At 38.7% G+C, this 17070-nt stretch overlaps 1 protein-coding gene across 2 annotated transcripts in view; it reads left to right on the top strand.

Annotated features, from left to right (window-relative positions):
- Window positions 1–8148: 8148 nt before the first annotated feature.
- The window catches only part of DYNC1LI1 (dynein cytoplasmic 1 light intermediate chain 1), a 31007-nt gene continuing 22085 nt past the window's right edge, over window positions 8149–17070 (top strand). For both annotated transcript variants that reach the window (XM_081071506.1, XM_081071505.1), the window contains exons 1-2: window positions 8149–8378; window positions 8589–8662. In XM_081071506.1, coding sequence (XP_080927632.1) covers window positions 8233–8378; window positions 8589–8662 — 220 coding nt within the window. In that variant the 5' untranslated portion in view covers window positions 8149–8232. The remainder of the gene's footprint in view (window positions 8379–8588; window positions 8663–17070) is intronic.

Here is a 17070-nt window from a genome sequence, read left to right as displayed (position 1 = left end):
ATAAGATTGGCCATGTGCTGTTAACTGCTGAAGTGGAGTGATGGGAATATGGGGTTCATTATACCTTCTCTCTATTATGATGTATGTTTGAAATTTTCCATACTAAAAAAGGCAAAAATAATACTAGTAAAATAAAATGCTTTATGAGCTAGTTTCTCTTCTCAGTTATTTACACTTGCTGAAATTCTACCCCTCTGACTTAGGCCCCACAACTTGCCTTGGGCATTTCCCCAATCTATTCCCACAACATCTGGTATGAATCGATTTGCTTGCCATGCAATGATAAACTTTTAAATCAATGTTGAAGTTGATTTCATAATGATAGAATTCTAAGACGTTTTCAAAGAAAATTGGAATTTTTATCTTTTTCAGGAAGAGAAACTATTACAGTCTCCATACTGGATAAACCAGTAAATCATTTCTTTTAGAAAAACTGAACTTAGATTTGTTAAGCACCTATAGTACGTCAGGTACTGTTTGAATACACTATTTTTTGTTTCACAAAAATTGATTTAATTAGAAATACATTTTATTATTCTTCATCTTAGAGGTGAGGTAGCTTGACACTGTCAAGGTCATGTTGCTAACAAGTTTGGAGCCAGGATTTTTTTAGTTCATAGGTGGATAAATCCAAAACCTGTGTTCTTTGTACTGTATAATCTTGGTTTGTGGCCCAGCAGTATGAAAACCCACCTGGAAGCTTTCAGAGATGCAAGCTCTCAGGCCCCACCCCCAGTCCTACTAAATTAGAATCAGCATTTTAACAAGGTTCCCCTGGAATTCATGTGTACATTTAAACCATTTAAACACTGAGAAATACTACTCTACGAAACACCTTATAAATGTATCTCAAATAACGATAAACATTTTGCTAACATTCATTGAGTCCTTACTGATGTCAGATTTTGTATACTCCTAAATCTAATTATTCGAGTTGAAGAAATTCAGGCTCCAGAATTTAATGCCAAGATCACAAAGTGGCAGAGTCTAGCTTTGAACTCAGATTGGTCTGATTTTGGACCCATTACCCCATGTACCTCACTCCAAACATTGAATCCATTTTATTTCATCTAACTGATGCAAGTTAATTGTCTATATCACTCAATTTATCACTAACATTATTTAATCCAATATTTAGGTTTGATAGTGTGGACAGAATCTCAAATGTCAGACTCAATATAATATTGCTATTTAAAACAAAATTTTAAGCCATGAAATCATATAGCCAATATACTTAGACTAGAGCCAGTGTATCCAAATAAAAATATATTAGGGTGAAAATTCTAGTAGGTTTTCTGGCTATTCCTCATTTACAAAAGGGTGAACTGAAATATAAGATGAGCTTGACTCCTCAAAATAATCGAGATTTACTGAGGAAGGATCAGAAAGGACATTCTGCTTCTCAATTTCATCTTTACATTAGTAGGCAACTATGACTTTAAGTTTCCTAGTAGTAAAACGTCTAGGATGATTAGAATCTCCTTAAACCCCTTCAAATAAACAACTCTTATTTTACATAGTGTAAAATAACTGAAGCATTTTGCTTATAAGAAATTTCCCGCTGGACAACTCTTTTTGTCCTCTTTCCTATCTGGGGGTAAAAAAGAAACATATCTAATGTTTTTGTTGGTATATTATAACAATATAATAGTTATAATTCTCAGCTTACTTCTAGTAAAAGCAATATGAAACCATAATTAACTCTAGACCAAAGTAGACTAAATTGCTATAAATATGAAGTATCCTGCAGCTACAAAGGGCAGCACATTTCTAAAAATACCAGAGAATTTCATATTTTTTCCATTTTGCCTTACACAAAGCCCCCAAAGCAGAAAAACTTAATGACTTTTATGACCGAGTATTATCAGATCTCAATCTATAAAGTCAGTTATTAGATATCATCTCCTTTAGGAAGTGAGTAGGTGGCAGAGTGTAATGGAAATCGAAGAAGCTGCATTAATATCACTATTTTTAAAAAAAGGTAATGGACTTGAACTTCAGAGTGTTTGATTACAAGGAAATGACATCCTCCAAAATATATGCAATAAATATCCAGTTAACACTATTTGAATCTTTTTCTTCTTTTCAGTGGTAAAGAACAGATTAATATAATGATGACACTAACCATTCTAAAAATTCTATCTATTCTGTATTTAAAAATGTGTGAGTAGATAATTAAAACACTTAGATGAAGAATAAATATCCTTCTAGCCTAAAAGATAGTCTCTTGTTTTCCCTGTGCATTTCATTGGTTGTCTATTCAAGCTATTGTGAATGTGAATTGATTTATAGGTTGTTACCCTTACATTCATCACCTATTTTCAGAAATGAATTATTTATAGTGTGGTGAGCAACTCAGTCTAAAATGAAAAGACAATTCTAATTATTACTTTAGCTAGGACTTTAAAAAAATATTCAGAGGGGATTATTTTTCAATGATACATTTTTAAGCAAATAATTTTCTTTGTAAAATTAAATCCTAAAGTATGCTGGCACACAAAAACACACATGCATACACAGGCATTGATTTTTTTAAGAAGGAGGAGGGGTAGATTTCATTTTAGACTTCCAAATAGAGGAGATTCTCTTTCTAGTGTTTTCTATTTAGAGAAAAGAGAAAAAAAGGAAAAAAAAAAAAAAACACCCACCAAGAAAATCTATTGCGTTCTTCTTCTGTCAGGTATTTACCTATCTTTTTTTATTTTTTCTTGTGTAAGATTATGAAGTTCTGTAAGGGCTCACCTTACAAAGATCTTAGGTGAGGAGTAGGAGAGAAATTAGGTCTATAATTAGAGGGACTGGTGACTAGAAATCAGTTAGATACCCATCATTTCATTCATTCTAAGGAGGTACTTAGAATAAGATAAACAGGACTAAAAAGAAAGCAAAAATATGCATATGTAACACTGGGAGTCTATTTTCCCTCTAATTGGATCCCTTGATCTCCTGCTGGGAGAAATTGTAAGGAAGGACTCTGCCAATTCTAACATAAGAATTTTTGTCTCAAATGTCAAGGATGTTACCAAAAAAAAAAAAAAGTCATGTATTGTGTAGGGGTGAGAACTATTTAATCTCTAAAGTTCTTTCCTACACTATTTTATTACCTGAGTTGCTTATAGGAGTCAAACTTTAAAGGTCCACTCATCTTCTTACTTATTATTGACTGTTTCTTTGGTTTTGGCTTTTCAGCGGGCATTTATGTCAACTGTGATTGCCAGCATTTCGCACAGTGGGTGAAGTCTTATTTGAAAATCTGTCAGAGGCAGATTGGTACAATAGGAAGCAGCTCAAGGGGTGTCTGCCTTGTCCCAGTTCTCAAACACAGAGGGAGGTACTCCCAAAAGAAAGAGGAAGCGGTCTGTATCTCCCACCTCAGCCCTGCAGAAGGTTGCCCTCCCACACCAGTTTTCTGCAGAATTTTTGCACCTGCCCAATGATCACTTTCTTCAAATAAATAAGTACCCACTGTGGCCTTCAGGAAGCTGAGTAAGCAGGGGATGATGGTTGACCGAAAGAGATGTGTAGCTCCTGGGAGATAGAAAGCTGGAGAGAGGAGGAGCTGTCTCTCTTCTGGCTAATGTCTCATTTCTCACTTCCAGGCCTTGAGGCTCAGCTGAATTAGAAACAAAACTGAAAAAGACTGGGGGACACCCTGGGGCATCCCAATAGGGTCTAAACACTTCCCCATGTAACAGCAGGGTTCTATAACTGATGACCCTAAGGAAGCTCAGGGCCTCCAATTAAAGGTAAATCTGTATTCATATAACCTGTTAAAGTAGCAAGAGAATATGTAATATATTTTAGAAGGATTTATATTTAAAAAATGGTCAAAATAGCCTAAACAAGAGTTCCTAATTTCAGGTGTTGGAGTGAAGACATTTTTTGTGCCCACTTTTCCTCTTAAAACACACACATCATCATCATCATTCTGAAATTTAGAACCCAGTGACAAGGAGGGTTCATACTCTTCAACAAAACATTAGTGGGTGTCTGCTGTGTCCCAGGCACAAAGTGCTTGGGGTACATTAGTGAAGCCCTCACAGAGCTTAAGTTCTAATAAATAAGTAAATTCTATATTATGTTAGATGGTAATAATAAGTAAATTTTATACTATGTTAGAAGGTAATACATTTATGGAAAACAAAAGGCAAGCCAAGTTAAGAAGAATCTGGAATTCCAGGGATGAAGGTTCAAGCTGCAGTGTTAAATGGGGTGGTCAGGGCAGACCTTATCGAGAAGCTGAGAACTAAGCAGATACGAACTAAGCAGACACTGCAGGAGAGGGAGTTAGCAAAGTGGCTATTTGGGGAAAGATATTGGCTTGGACAGCTCATTACCTCCTTCAAGGCACAGGGAAGAGCTAACACAAAGGGATACGCAGTATGTTTAAGGTACAGCAGTGGGGCAATGTGGCTGGAAGTGAGAAACTAGGGAGGGAGTGGAGAAGAAAAATTCAAAGAGGCAATGGGATCAGATCCTATATAGCCATTGTAAAAACTTTGGCTTTTAATATGATTAAAATGGGGAGCCACTGTAGGTTTTGGGTAGAGGAGTGACATAATCTGGCTTAAATTTTTAAAAGATTCTTCTAGCTGCCATGTTGAAGAGCCTTTTTTAGGCAAGAAATGATAGCTCAGACCAAGGTGGTATCAGTGGATGAATAAGAAATTAGATTGTGGATATATTTTGAAGGCAGAGACTACAGGATTCCAAATGGATTCAATGTGGGGTGAGAGAGAAACAGAGAAGTCAAGAAAGACTCAGGCAACAAAGAGTTGCTTCCTCGTGGGAAAGGCCGTGGTAGAGGAGCTTTTGCAGGGAAAAGTCAGAAGTTCAGTTTGGAGCATGTTGAGCTTGAGATATGCTATTTAGATATCCAAGTGGAGATGCGGAATAAGCAGTTAGATGTATTAATCTGGAGTTCCAGATGGAGCTCTGGGCTGGAGAGATACATTTGGGAGTTTTTATCCTACAGATGGAATTCAATGGCACTGGATGAAATCACCAAGGGAGTAAGTGTAGATAGAGAAGAGGAACAAAGACGGAACCGTGGAGTCCTCTAACTTTAATTGGTCAGGAAAATGAGGAAATGTAAACGAGACTGAGGAGCAGCAGCTAGTGAGGCAGAAAAAAAAAGACAACATGGTGACAGGGAAGCCACATAAAAAAGGCTATCCAGAAGAAGTGATCAACTGTATCATGTGCTGCTAATAGGTCAAGAAAGACAAGCATTGAGAATTTGCCGTTGGCTTTAGCAACAAGCAGGTCATTGACAACAAGGATAAAAGCAGTTTCTGAGGAGTCATAGGGATAAAAGTCTGATTGAAGTGGGTTATAAGGGTAAGGGGAAAGAGGAATTGAAGATAGCCATAATAACAGCTATTTTAAAGAGTTTTGCTGTTAAAGGGAGGAAAGAAATATAACAGTAGCTGGAGAAGCAGTAGGGTAAAGATAAACGTTTTTTTTAAGATAAGAGAATTAATAAATAGCATGTTTTATGCTAATGAAAATGATCCAGTGGAGATCAATAAATGATTATATAGAGAAAGAGGGGGAAGAATTGTTGGAGCAATGTCCTCGAATTGAGGAGATGCAATCTTGTACATAAATAGAAAGATTGCTTTAGTATAAGACTATGGATTATTCTTCTATATTTAGCAGGATAACTGGTATGAAAGTTTAGATACTGGAATGGGAGTAATTGTGTTAGTGGAAATCTGTGTTAGTTCTAAGGCCTCCAAGGAGGAAAAGAAAAAAAAAGAACAAACAACAAAAGATTAGGAATCAGAATGGCTTTGGATTTCTCAGTGGCAACACTAGAATGTAGCAGATTCTAGAGCCTTTCAAAATCTAAGGGAAGATAATTTGAAACCTAAGAATTCTATATCCAGCCATACTATCACTACATGAATATAGACTAAATGCATTTTCGAAGGTACAAGTGTGCTGGATATCTTCTGTTTGCCCTTCCAGATCCATTCTCCACCCTTCTCTATCCTTTGAGCTCAGGGAGGTAGACCTGCATGGCCTCCTTCACTAGAGTTCTCTTGCCCTCTGGCTTTTGGTTGGATTTGGCCAATGTGAGACACTGGGAAGATACCAAGGGGCAGAAAGAGAGAGGTCAGTCCTGTGTTCTTTTACTGAAAGCCACAGATCTTGTTGGGCAACCCTTTCCTATAGCTGAAGCTCTCTCTGGATTGTAGTAAACACTCCTTATTTCCCCTTCAGGCTTAAGTCTTCTGGCTGTTGCTTAATATTGTTCACACCATTGTAAATAGTTGCTACCTCTGACCGCTGTGACCTGGGACAAATTACTTAATTTCTGATCCCTTACAAAGTATCAAGATTGCAAATCATACCATGCAGAGTGCCTGGCACACCGTAGGCACTCATAAATGACCACTCTTGTCAGCTATCTTAGTGGAATAATGCTGGACAGGGATATTAGAAAACCATATGGAATACAACTTTGACCGCAATTATAAGCGGATAGTTGGGCATCTAGAAGTAATGCGGTATTAGAGGCTTGACACTATTATAAAATGAATACTTCCAAGACTAAGTAAATATGACACAGAACTGACAACTCTGTATATAAACAAAATGGAGGCAAAAATGCTCTGAGGTAAAAAGATGACTGAGGGAATAAAGTATAGAGAGTGAATCAACTCAGAGGTACAAGTGCCGTCTACAGTTCTCCTTTACAGCAGTGATTTAAAGTCCAGATTCTCTTGGGAGTCCCTGTCCTGCTTGTCACCATCGAAAGCCTGGGATCCCAAGACAGGGTTCTGGTTCCTTTCCTAATCGTACAAACAAATGAAGAGGTTTAGCTGCATGAGTTCATTAGGCCCATCAATTTCCGGGGGGTGGTCAGTTATTAATGGTTTGAAAGGTAAAGGAAAAAAACATATATTAATAGACACATAATAAACACATCAAGCACTAAAGATTTGTCAGTCACTGTTCTAAGCCATTTTACATCAGTCGTCCCATTTAATCTTCATAACAACGCTAGGTTCCTTTATCCCCATTTTACAGATAAGTTAACTGAGACTCAGAGGTTAAGGAAATTGTCTTAGGTTACATAGCCAGTAAACTGATAGAACTAATGCTGAACTCAGATTTGCCAGCCTCCAAAGCCTTTTAGGCTTCTAACTGCATTGTTAATGTATAGCAAATACAGTCTTTAGCTGTGGATTTTTTTACTAGCTTAACGGCATTGATGAGGTCATACATAAGCAAGTGACCTTCAAATACAAGATGATAGCTAGTATAACGTACAAGGGCCAGACTACTTTAAGCAACTGCTTTTCAAGGTATAATAGGATAGAGCCTTAAAACCCGTCAACTCTTTCTGGACATGGGTCTCAGACTTTCAAAATATAACCGGTACGGTTCTGATAGAAAGGGGGTTACGTTCGGGTTATTTTAGGTTATTTTCCACCTGTGTATTCTCAGTACCGACTGTGCCTGCCATTGTTGAATAAAAACATCTGCTGACTGGATGGACAGATGACTCATCTGGAGGGTCTTCAAATCTCCCACAACGCATCTCGTACAAAACATTAAAGCAAGCCCCGTCACGCAGCTGCTTAGGGGCTTGGGGGAACCTGCTCCTGATGTGGGACAAAGTTTGAGAAACATGTCGCCACCTGACAATGAAAAAAAGGAAGCCCAGAAATCGGGGACCACAGTGACACTCCAGACCCAAGCTGTACAACGGCCTATTTTGCAGCGGGGCTCCCTATTTCCATCTAGGCGCCTGTGAAACGCCAGTGTAGGCGGGAGACCCGCGCGCTTAGCCTGAACGGTGGGACGGCAATGACAGTGCAAGAATTCCACGCCAGCTAGTGTTTGTGCACCCGACTGAGAGCAGGAGGGAGAATTGTTCACCTGACACACCCTGCTCGCCCTGCTGCAGGCCAGGGCTGCGGGAGGCGCGGTGGGAAGCGCTTCAACACGCTGAGCTCAACCCAACTGGGGTTGCAGCAGCAAGACCTACCCAGGAACCCGCGCACGCGCACCCCCTCCGCGCCCGCCAGCCTGTAGCGCACGCGCAGTCTGTCCTCTCTCGCTCCGTCCGTCCCTGCAGCGCCCAGGGCTACGCCCCCGCAAACCCCGCCCCGCTCCCGTGCGCGGAACGCTCCATATCCGGGTCCCCACCGCCGCCAACGCCACCGCGGCCGCCTAGCTCATTCAGCTTTGCCGGGAGTGGTGTGATTCCCGACCAAAATGGCGGCTGTGGGGCGAGTCAGCTCCTTCGGCTCTTCCCCGCCGGGATTAGCCTCCACGTACACAGGGGGCCCCTTGGCCAACGAACTACCGTCGGGCAACGGCGGCGCTGCAGCAGGCGACGACGAGGACGGGCAGAACCTTTGGTAATGACCCCACCCCTCCCTGGGTCCCCGCTGGCACTCCCGGCCCTGCGGACGCCCCGGGATCCCGGGCCCGCCGGAGCTCGGCGTCTGCCCCAGGGCACTGCGTTCTCGGCAGCCCCCGCCCAGTGGCGCGGAGGCCGTGTGCATCCCGCCCGCGCGGCGGCTCCGGCCTCTGGCCCCCGGCTCAGCGTGCGCTTTGCTCCCCGTTAGGTCCTGCATCCTCAGCGAGGTCTCCACCCGCTCGCGCTCCAAGCTCCCGGCGGGGAAGAACGTACTGCTGCTGGGTAAGTGGCCCCCGCCTCGCTCCGCCCTGCCCGGCCCCACCCCGGCCGGGGTCCGGGTCCGCCCGCCGGCTCGCCCGCCCGCTGGGTGCGGACTGCCGGGCCTGACCCCGCCTCGCCGCCCGACCAGTCGCTGACAGCTGGGGGAGAAGGGGAACCGGGACCCCTTCCCGCCCCCGGACCTGCAGGGACGCGCCCTCCCCAGAGCCCTTTCTCCTCGCCTGCATGCAGGGAGGCCCTCATAATCTCCTCGGGCAAGGACAGAATGCCGTAGCCCATCGGAGTGATTCTAGTGGCTTGAGGTTTACCTAGAAAATAAGGAGGGTTTTTCTTTCATAGCAAAAATTGGTAGCAGGAGGCTCTTCGCGAGAGCACCAGTGCAAATGGCATGCCATTAATATTTAATAGCCGACTCTTTGTATAATTGACATAGAAGCTAGAAGTTGGACCTGATAGTCGTGATAAATGTTCTTATATTTGATTGAGCTTTTTCGCGTACAATGGGCTTGTGTGGCAGCTGCCTTTTTTAACTACCACTTACAATTCTGAAATTTGTAAAGGGCAGCAGAACACCTTTCTAGTGCAGTCCCTCAGGCCAAATGGATATAACAGGGAGAAATGGTCTAACATGTCGATTCTCCTGATTGTTCTATATCCCCTCTGCTCTCTGGAAGTTAGGCATATTGTTTCTTTACTGAAACGGAGTGAGGATAGAGGACAGTGAGGGAGAACAAGTCACAGGTTCGTCCTTTTGCAGGTTTGGTTTAGCCCTTGAGTCATTTACAGGAGAAATTTCTTCCATATTTTTTAAATATGAGATATTGCAGTTTGGCTTATAAGATGATGGTTAAATTTTAAAACTTTGGTATTGGTGTCTCGACTATTTTTGTTACGTACATGTAAATACAGCAGAGGAAATAAGTCAAATTTACTTGACAGGGTCTGCTTTTAATAGGCATGTTTAGATAGAAACAAATTATTTATTTTTCATGAACTGCTGCCAATCTAGAATATAATTCTTGACGTTCTTTAAAATTACATGGAGCTAGTTGAAAAATTAAGTTTTACCTTTGTTTTTAATGTGATTGAAAGCACCTACTGCAAATTAACCTTGGTTCAGTTATGGCCCTATTACATACTAGCCCAGTGATCTTAAGCAAGTTCCTTGACACCTATGGTTTCTTCATCTTCAAAGATGGATGTTATAGAAGTATAATGCCTACCTTTTAGGTTTATGGGGAGGACTGAATTACATAATGTTTATAAAGTGATAACAGCACAGTGACTTTTTATGATGGATTTGTCTTAACTGGATTAGAAAACATTTGATCAGAACTTTCTTTTTCAAAAGGCAATTAGTGTCTACATAAGTGATACTTATAGGGCAAAGATAGATTAGGATCCAAAAGCAAAAAAATTCCAGAAAATGTTTGAAATTTACTAATTTAAACAAATTAGCATTAATTACTAAACTAAAATGAACTTAAGACAATATGATCTGATTGAAGTGAATATTTTAATTACTTTAAGTCAAATAAAGCTTTTCAAACATTGCCATTGTAAAGATAAGATTCCTGAATTTTGTTTTCATTTTAGAAGTTCCTCCCAATTATTCCTATGATTAGTTATTATGCTACTTAGATGGTTCGGTGTGTAGTGAAACAAAAGCGACAGTTTTGTCCATTTCTTGCTGATTCTAATTTGCACTGCCGTTGCACCATACTTTTTTTAAAATCTGCTTTTGACACTGGGTCAGTTCATGTGACCGAGTGTACTTAGAAGCCCCAGAGTCTTCCATCCCTCCATACTTAGAATAGATTAAATTTCCTTTTTTTATGAGCTTAATAGTTGATAAAGCTCCATCTAGTGTCAAGTTATATGAGCTTGAAATTAAAATTTTTTATGTGAGTACTATTGGGGATTTTCATCAAAGTCCTTTTCAGGACTTTGTAAGAAGCAATAACAGATTTTTATAGTGATTACATAAATAGGATTAATTTTCTAAAAAAGCTCTATAGATTTCTTAAAGACATTTAACCATCATGTGGCAGCATTCAGTTTATGCTGATTGAGGGAATAAATATATAAATAGTGATTGTGGTTTTCTTTGTTAGGAGTTTGAAGCTGTGAGGCAGGAGGATGCTTACCTTATTATGTCTTTCATGACTTATGATGATCTCTGGAGTTCCATATTTAAAAAAACAAATACGAGACTTGAACAAGGTTTTATATTTCCAGAAATAACCTAGAATAGGAGAGATAAGCAAAGCTTAATGTACTGTAGACACAGATTGCAGTTTAACCTTAGCTTGCTACGTGGCCTCCTTTCCCATTGCTTGTGGAAGAAAAAGGTTAGGACCAGCAGTGGGTCAGCCATTCTCAAAGCCTTTTCATATAAATCGTAGTTTACTTCTGTTTCCCCCTCCCCAAATCTGGGAGATAGATGTTAGCACCAACTTTTGGATGAGGTAATGAAGTTCAGAGACCTTTTAAGTGAGTTTTCGAAGGTTACACTGCTATAAAGATCCTGTGTTCTGTGACTTTGGCATGGCTGTTCAACTTGATAGAAGTTCCTGCGAGGGAGAGAGTTCTATGTACTCTTCCTACTGCACAATTTTTTTAAAAGGCTATCTTTGACTGAAAGTACTAATAATTATTTTAAAGTAAAATCCAACTATTTGTTGGAATTCTAGGATGTAGCTTGAGGGACACCACTGTGACCATGGCACTTGAGTTTAAGCAGTCATTTAACTACTAGGCCTGACCTCTAGCGAAACCCAAAAACACTATGACATTAGTATTTAACTGTTCTCTTTCTTGAAAGATTTTGGGCATGAGCTTCAGTAAAGCTTATTTTTAATTTTAAAGGCAAAACGTGTGTGTGTATAGGTGTGCATGCATTTTAAGTAGGATTTAACTCATAAATTGTCCTTTTAGGAACTATTTTTTCTTCTTTACTGTTTATATTTAATCAATTTTACTACAATAATTGCAATTATATTTTAATGGGTGCTTTTAAGGACACTTTCTCCATATCTCGGTTACTTTCCCATGTTTTGATAAGAAAACTCCCTAAGGAAAATAATAATAATATTTATAGAACACTTACATGTGCTGGTAAAATTGTATAGGTGTGCATGTAAAATTGTTTACGTACTCTTTTTATCCTCTTAAACATCAGGAAACGGACACAGAGCTGTTAAGTAAATTGCCAAAGGGTTACACAGCCAAAAAGAGACAACATAAGAATTCGAAATTGTGTAGCCTGGCCCCAGAGTCATCATTCTTAACCTATCCACTGGACTGTCTCCCTAGAGGAAAAGAGAGCTTTCTTTGTAGGAAAAGTAAGAAGGTGTTTAGCGGTTATTAAGGAATGTTATCTGATTCTCCTAATGTATCTGTTTCGTTACAAAAAAATCTCTGATTTAGATTAATTGAATTCATTGTCTACTAAAATACTTATATAGACTTGGCCCCCAGTATAGTGCCTGGTTTATAGATAGGACATCGTTATGACTTTCTGATTTGAGACCAGCGTGAATTAATGAAAACTGGTTGGCACTTTGGTAAGTCATGTAAGCCTCGTCTTTCTCATCTGCAAATTAAGATATTTGGATTTAGTGATCGCTAAAGTCCTATGTGACAATCCATGTATTTTTTTAATTCTAAAGCTTCTAAGATATTAAATTTTTTAAAAAAAAATATTTTTAAAGAAATGTTTTGAAGACATATTGTAATGGGTTTAAATTAATAAAGTATTTCCTTGCAGATGTGGGCTGTTTGATTTCACCCAGGGAAGAAATCTAGAGTCTCTATTTCTCTCTGAAGGCACTAGTCCAGGATGGTATGCAGCCAAAAAAAAAAAAAAAAATCCCACATAATGCTGAGCATCATCAGAAAGTATGTTTGAAACAGTCTTCGTTCTTATTCAGGAACAAAACTAGCTACTATCATGCTTGAATTATTGCAAGTAGGAAACCTCAAGATGTACACAGTGGAACTAGAAATCTGTTCAGAGAAGTGACTAGTCAAGGAAATGGATGGTTTTCTATGTGAGAGCTGACACTGAAAATAATGAGATTGTTCAGTTTGAAACTATTAATCTTGTGAGAAACTGGGATTAAAGACCATCAAGATTCCATGACTTGTTGGAAACAGATTTTTATCAGGAAAAGTATGTTAATACAGTTTTATGGCATGATTGGTTGTGGGACTGTGGTGCCAGGAATAGTGTGTTAGTACATAATATGATGCTGGATTGGTAATTTTTAAAGGATTAACAAAATTATCTGTTGCATGTTACATATTACTACTACTAAAAATATACCAAATATAAAATGTTTTGAGAGTCCAATGGCATATTGGTATTTTATAATGGTCAGGGTCATTGGCCTTTTATGTAAAGGGCCAGATACTAAATAATTCAGGCTTTGTGATCCATATGGTCTCTGTTGTAACTACTCAGCTCTGCCCTTGTAGCTCCAAAACAGCCATAGACAATACACAAAATGTAAATGAATGGGTGTGGCAGTGTTAATAAAACTTTATTATGAAAGCTTTATTTACAAAAGCAGACCAGATTTGGCCTGTGGGCTAAAGTTTGTGGACTCCTGATTTAGGTTATTATGGGCATCAATTTTATTAATAAGCATATATACTAGTTAGAGGTTTTTGGTTAATGGAATATGATGTTTGGCACATAATATGTGTTCAGTAAATGTTGGATGAATGATGACCGGCTTTTACTTAAAGTATCATTGTTATTCCAGCTAAAGGTATAGTCTGAACATAGGTTCAACAAGTGTTAAGAGAAATTCATGTATTTCCCCCAGTGCTGCTGTCAAAAACAGAAACAGAGCTGGAAAAACCACAGATACAGGCTGGTAGAATGGTAATTCAGCTGGTGTGACATGAACGTGAGAGAAAATGTCAGCAAAAGACTTTGAAAATGCAAAACTGAGGAGAACCTTGAGTTAGGAAAAAGAAAGGACCCAAGTTTAGCATGGGACTCTGTTATTAATAAGTGAGTGACCATGAGCTAACCTTTTTGGACATTATTTGTAAAGTCGGGCCAGTGGCTGTTAGAAAGACCTCTTTATTCTTTTGTTCATTAAACATTTATTAGAATGTGCTGTGCTTAAAATGCCTTTTTCTAAGTCATCTGGGGAAAACAGGGCTAAGATTCGGTCCCTGCCTGCTAGGAGCTTATAAACTCCTGTAGTAAAAATTGAATATATCAGTATGAAATAATTGGTTAAAAGATTACATAAGATATTGTGGAAAAGGTGGTATGTGAGTAAAATTTTGCTAAGTAGAGTGGGGAGGAGAACAGTGTGGGCTGTGGACCAAAGGAACATGCTGCAGTGGTTAAAACCTGGTTAAAAGGACCAAAGCCGCTTAGGTTTGCTGGAGTCCTTAACTAGAGGCACCTTTCTACCGTTTGGAGCTGGGGGATTGTGGGCACATTACAGCCTCCTGACCTGTTAATTGAGATTCTTTCACACTTCATGGGATTAAAAGAACTAAAAGAAATTTATGTCTAAAATACTTTCATCATGAAATTGGAAATCACTATTTTAAATTATAGAAGTATTACATGTTTCTTGCCAGAGAGAGAGAAAAAAAAAATTGACAGAGAAAATGAAAATAAGCATGATCCGTCCACTTAGAGATAATCAGTGTTCATTTTTTCTATGTGTATATTTTTAAACAAAATAAGCTAATACCTTATATGTATTATTATATATATTATTATATTACATATTAATATAATTATATATCATTATAATTATATATTATTATAATTAATATATTATATATATTACATTATATAATATATAATATATTATTTTGAAGTCAGATACTTATTTTTTACTGTCTGTATCAGAGGGTGTTTTTTTTCATGGCAATAAATATGGTTTTCTCCCTTTCATTGACTGAATAATATATGTGGCTATACCATAATATTGATTGGTAAATAGATTATTTTTGTTATACCTCATTTTCCACTTGCCCAGTGTTATGTTTGGGATAAATTCCTAGAAGTTGAATTGCTGTGTCAAAAGTATATTATCTTTTAAACCTTTCTATATATTACCAAACATTCTTTTAGGGAAGTTGTACTGTCTTACATTCCTACCCTCAGTATGTAAGAGTACTTGTTTGCTAGCACCATTGCCAATACTAATGATTATTCATTTTAATCTTTGCCTGTCTGGTAGGTAGGTTAAAATTTGGCATCTTAATTTAAAGGCTGTTTAATATATCATATTTGTTGATTGAGAACTATTGCTTTAGTGTGACTTTGACCTTCTGGAGCATAGGAACTGTTAATAACCATTGGGATTAGCATTTATTGGCCTTCATAAATGTTTATTGAATTAAACATTTAAGTTCTTGTCTAGTCAGTCTGCAAGAGTGAAGGAAATGATAAAGGATAAGTTCTTATTTTTTCATGTAATGTGGATTACTTATTGATGATATTCAAAGGTAGGGCTTTGGCCAACCAGTGGGAGATGGGAACATATGTATTATGCCTGTTACTTGGGTGTTCTGGTAGGTGCTTTATTATGTAGCATATTCACTGTTTTACAGAAGAGGATTTTGAGCCCTGGATTACACAGCTGAGCCAGGATTCAAAATTGGGTTTGTCTAACTTTCCCCTATGCGGGCATGAATATATTGGAGGGATGTAGTTCTGAACAGCTGTGCCTAAATGTTTATGTACAACTACTGGGTGCAGATGTGGCCTCTGGTTAACAGCCTCTCCCTGCCTGGTCGGTCGGCTGAGGCAAGGGAGGAGATGTTCTCTGTGCGATGGGGAGCAGACCAAAAGCCCCCACCCTGCCTCGGTCATCCAGATAACCTGTGCAAGGCCATTGCAGAAGGTCTGAGCTGAAAAGTAGTTCCAGTGAAGACCCCACATGGCTCTTGTCACCAGATCTTTCATATAAAATAGGATGATTTACATATTTTGCATCATGCACAGGCAAATCAAAAATGTCAAATTCACAATGTTGTTATCTCACTTGGGTAATGAAGTAATATGGCAGGCTAGAATTCTCTCCATTCCAATTACGATGCTGTGAACCATAATGTACCCAACAGAGGTGTGGAAATGGGAAATCAAAGCTCTGAGTAGAGTGCAGTTATCGGGCACACTAACTTGGGCAAAACAAGGAAAGCACAGTACTTGTCTTCCATGACAACAGGAGAGGAAACTGGGAGAAAAGGGAGGCAGAATACTGCTTAATTTTACCTTACGTCTTTTCTATTTATCTTAAGCTGGTGAAGACTGAAAGCTGCTCCAGGAACAATGCCAGTCAGTGGTGTTTAAAAGCATTTCTGGATTCAAATCATGACCCTTTCACAAATTGCTTAATCTTTCAGATTATAATGTTTACTTTGTAGGATTATCCTGAGGATTGTATAAGATAATGTTTGTAAAACACTTCAAACAGTGGCATACATTGGAAATGTTCAAGATAGCTGTCATTAATGTATTATGTGTACTTAAGTGTTTTGCTTTAGCTGCTCATTTTCACGATTCATGTTTTTATGTCATCTTTTTAAAACACTGTTGATTTCTTATAAAGAAATTTTATTTCTAGTGTGTCATTGATCAAGAAGTAACGAATGGAGGCTGCCCGTTAGCTCAGGTGATGAGAGCGCGGTGCTCTTAACAACAAGGCTGCCGGTTCTATCCCCTCATGGGCCATTGTGAGCTGTGCCCTCCACAACTAGATTGAAACAATTACTTGACTTGGAGCTGATGGGTCCTGGAAAAACACACTTAAATAAATAAAAGTTAAAAAAAAAAGTAATGAATGATAATAGTCATAGAGCTTTACTATAGAGATTGTCTGGTTTTACTTCCTCTATTTGAGAAGCCTGGGAGCAAACAAAAATAATTGACTTGTACAGGTTCACACAAATAATGGTGACAATGTTGCAATTAGAAATTATATCTTCTAAATCTTACATTTTTAATCTGTTAATCAAATTGTCATTGTAAAGTTTGCGGACATTACATTGAATTAGAGATCTGTTGGGGAGATAAAACAGTATGGTGAGCACACCTTTATTCCTACACTGTTTTGGTGACTGTATTTAAGGAGATTTTCTTACAATTTGGTTTTCAAATTTGAGCTGAGAAGAGGTGAGAAGTGATGGCTGTTACTGCTTTATGGTAAAACGAGTTCTTTTTAGTGCTTGGATCTTATACTAGGCTCACAGAGAGTGACTTACTTGGACAGGGTTCAGACAAATAATTTGGAATACAGGCTTATAAGCTGTGGAAAATTTCACTGTAATTTGATCAACAAATCTTCCTTCCTTTGGTCCATCCACTGGGACAGGGTTTAGCCTAGTTATAGCCAGCAAGCTAAGAATGGGGTTGGTTTGTTTATATT

This window comes from Rhinolophus hipposideros (assembly GCF_964194185.1).
Source record: "Rhinolophus hipposideros genome assembly, chromosome: 14".
NCBI classification, from domain to species: Eukaryota; Metazoa; Chordata; class Mammalia; order Chiroptera; family Rhinolophidae; genus Rhinolophus; species Rhinolophus hipposideros.
Note: the sequence above shows the minus strand (reverse complement) of the source record. Positions and strands in the feature narration are given on the sequence as shown.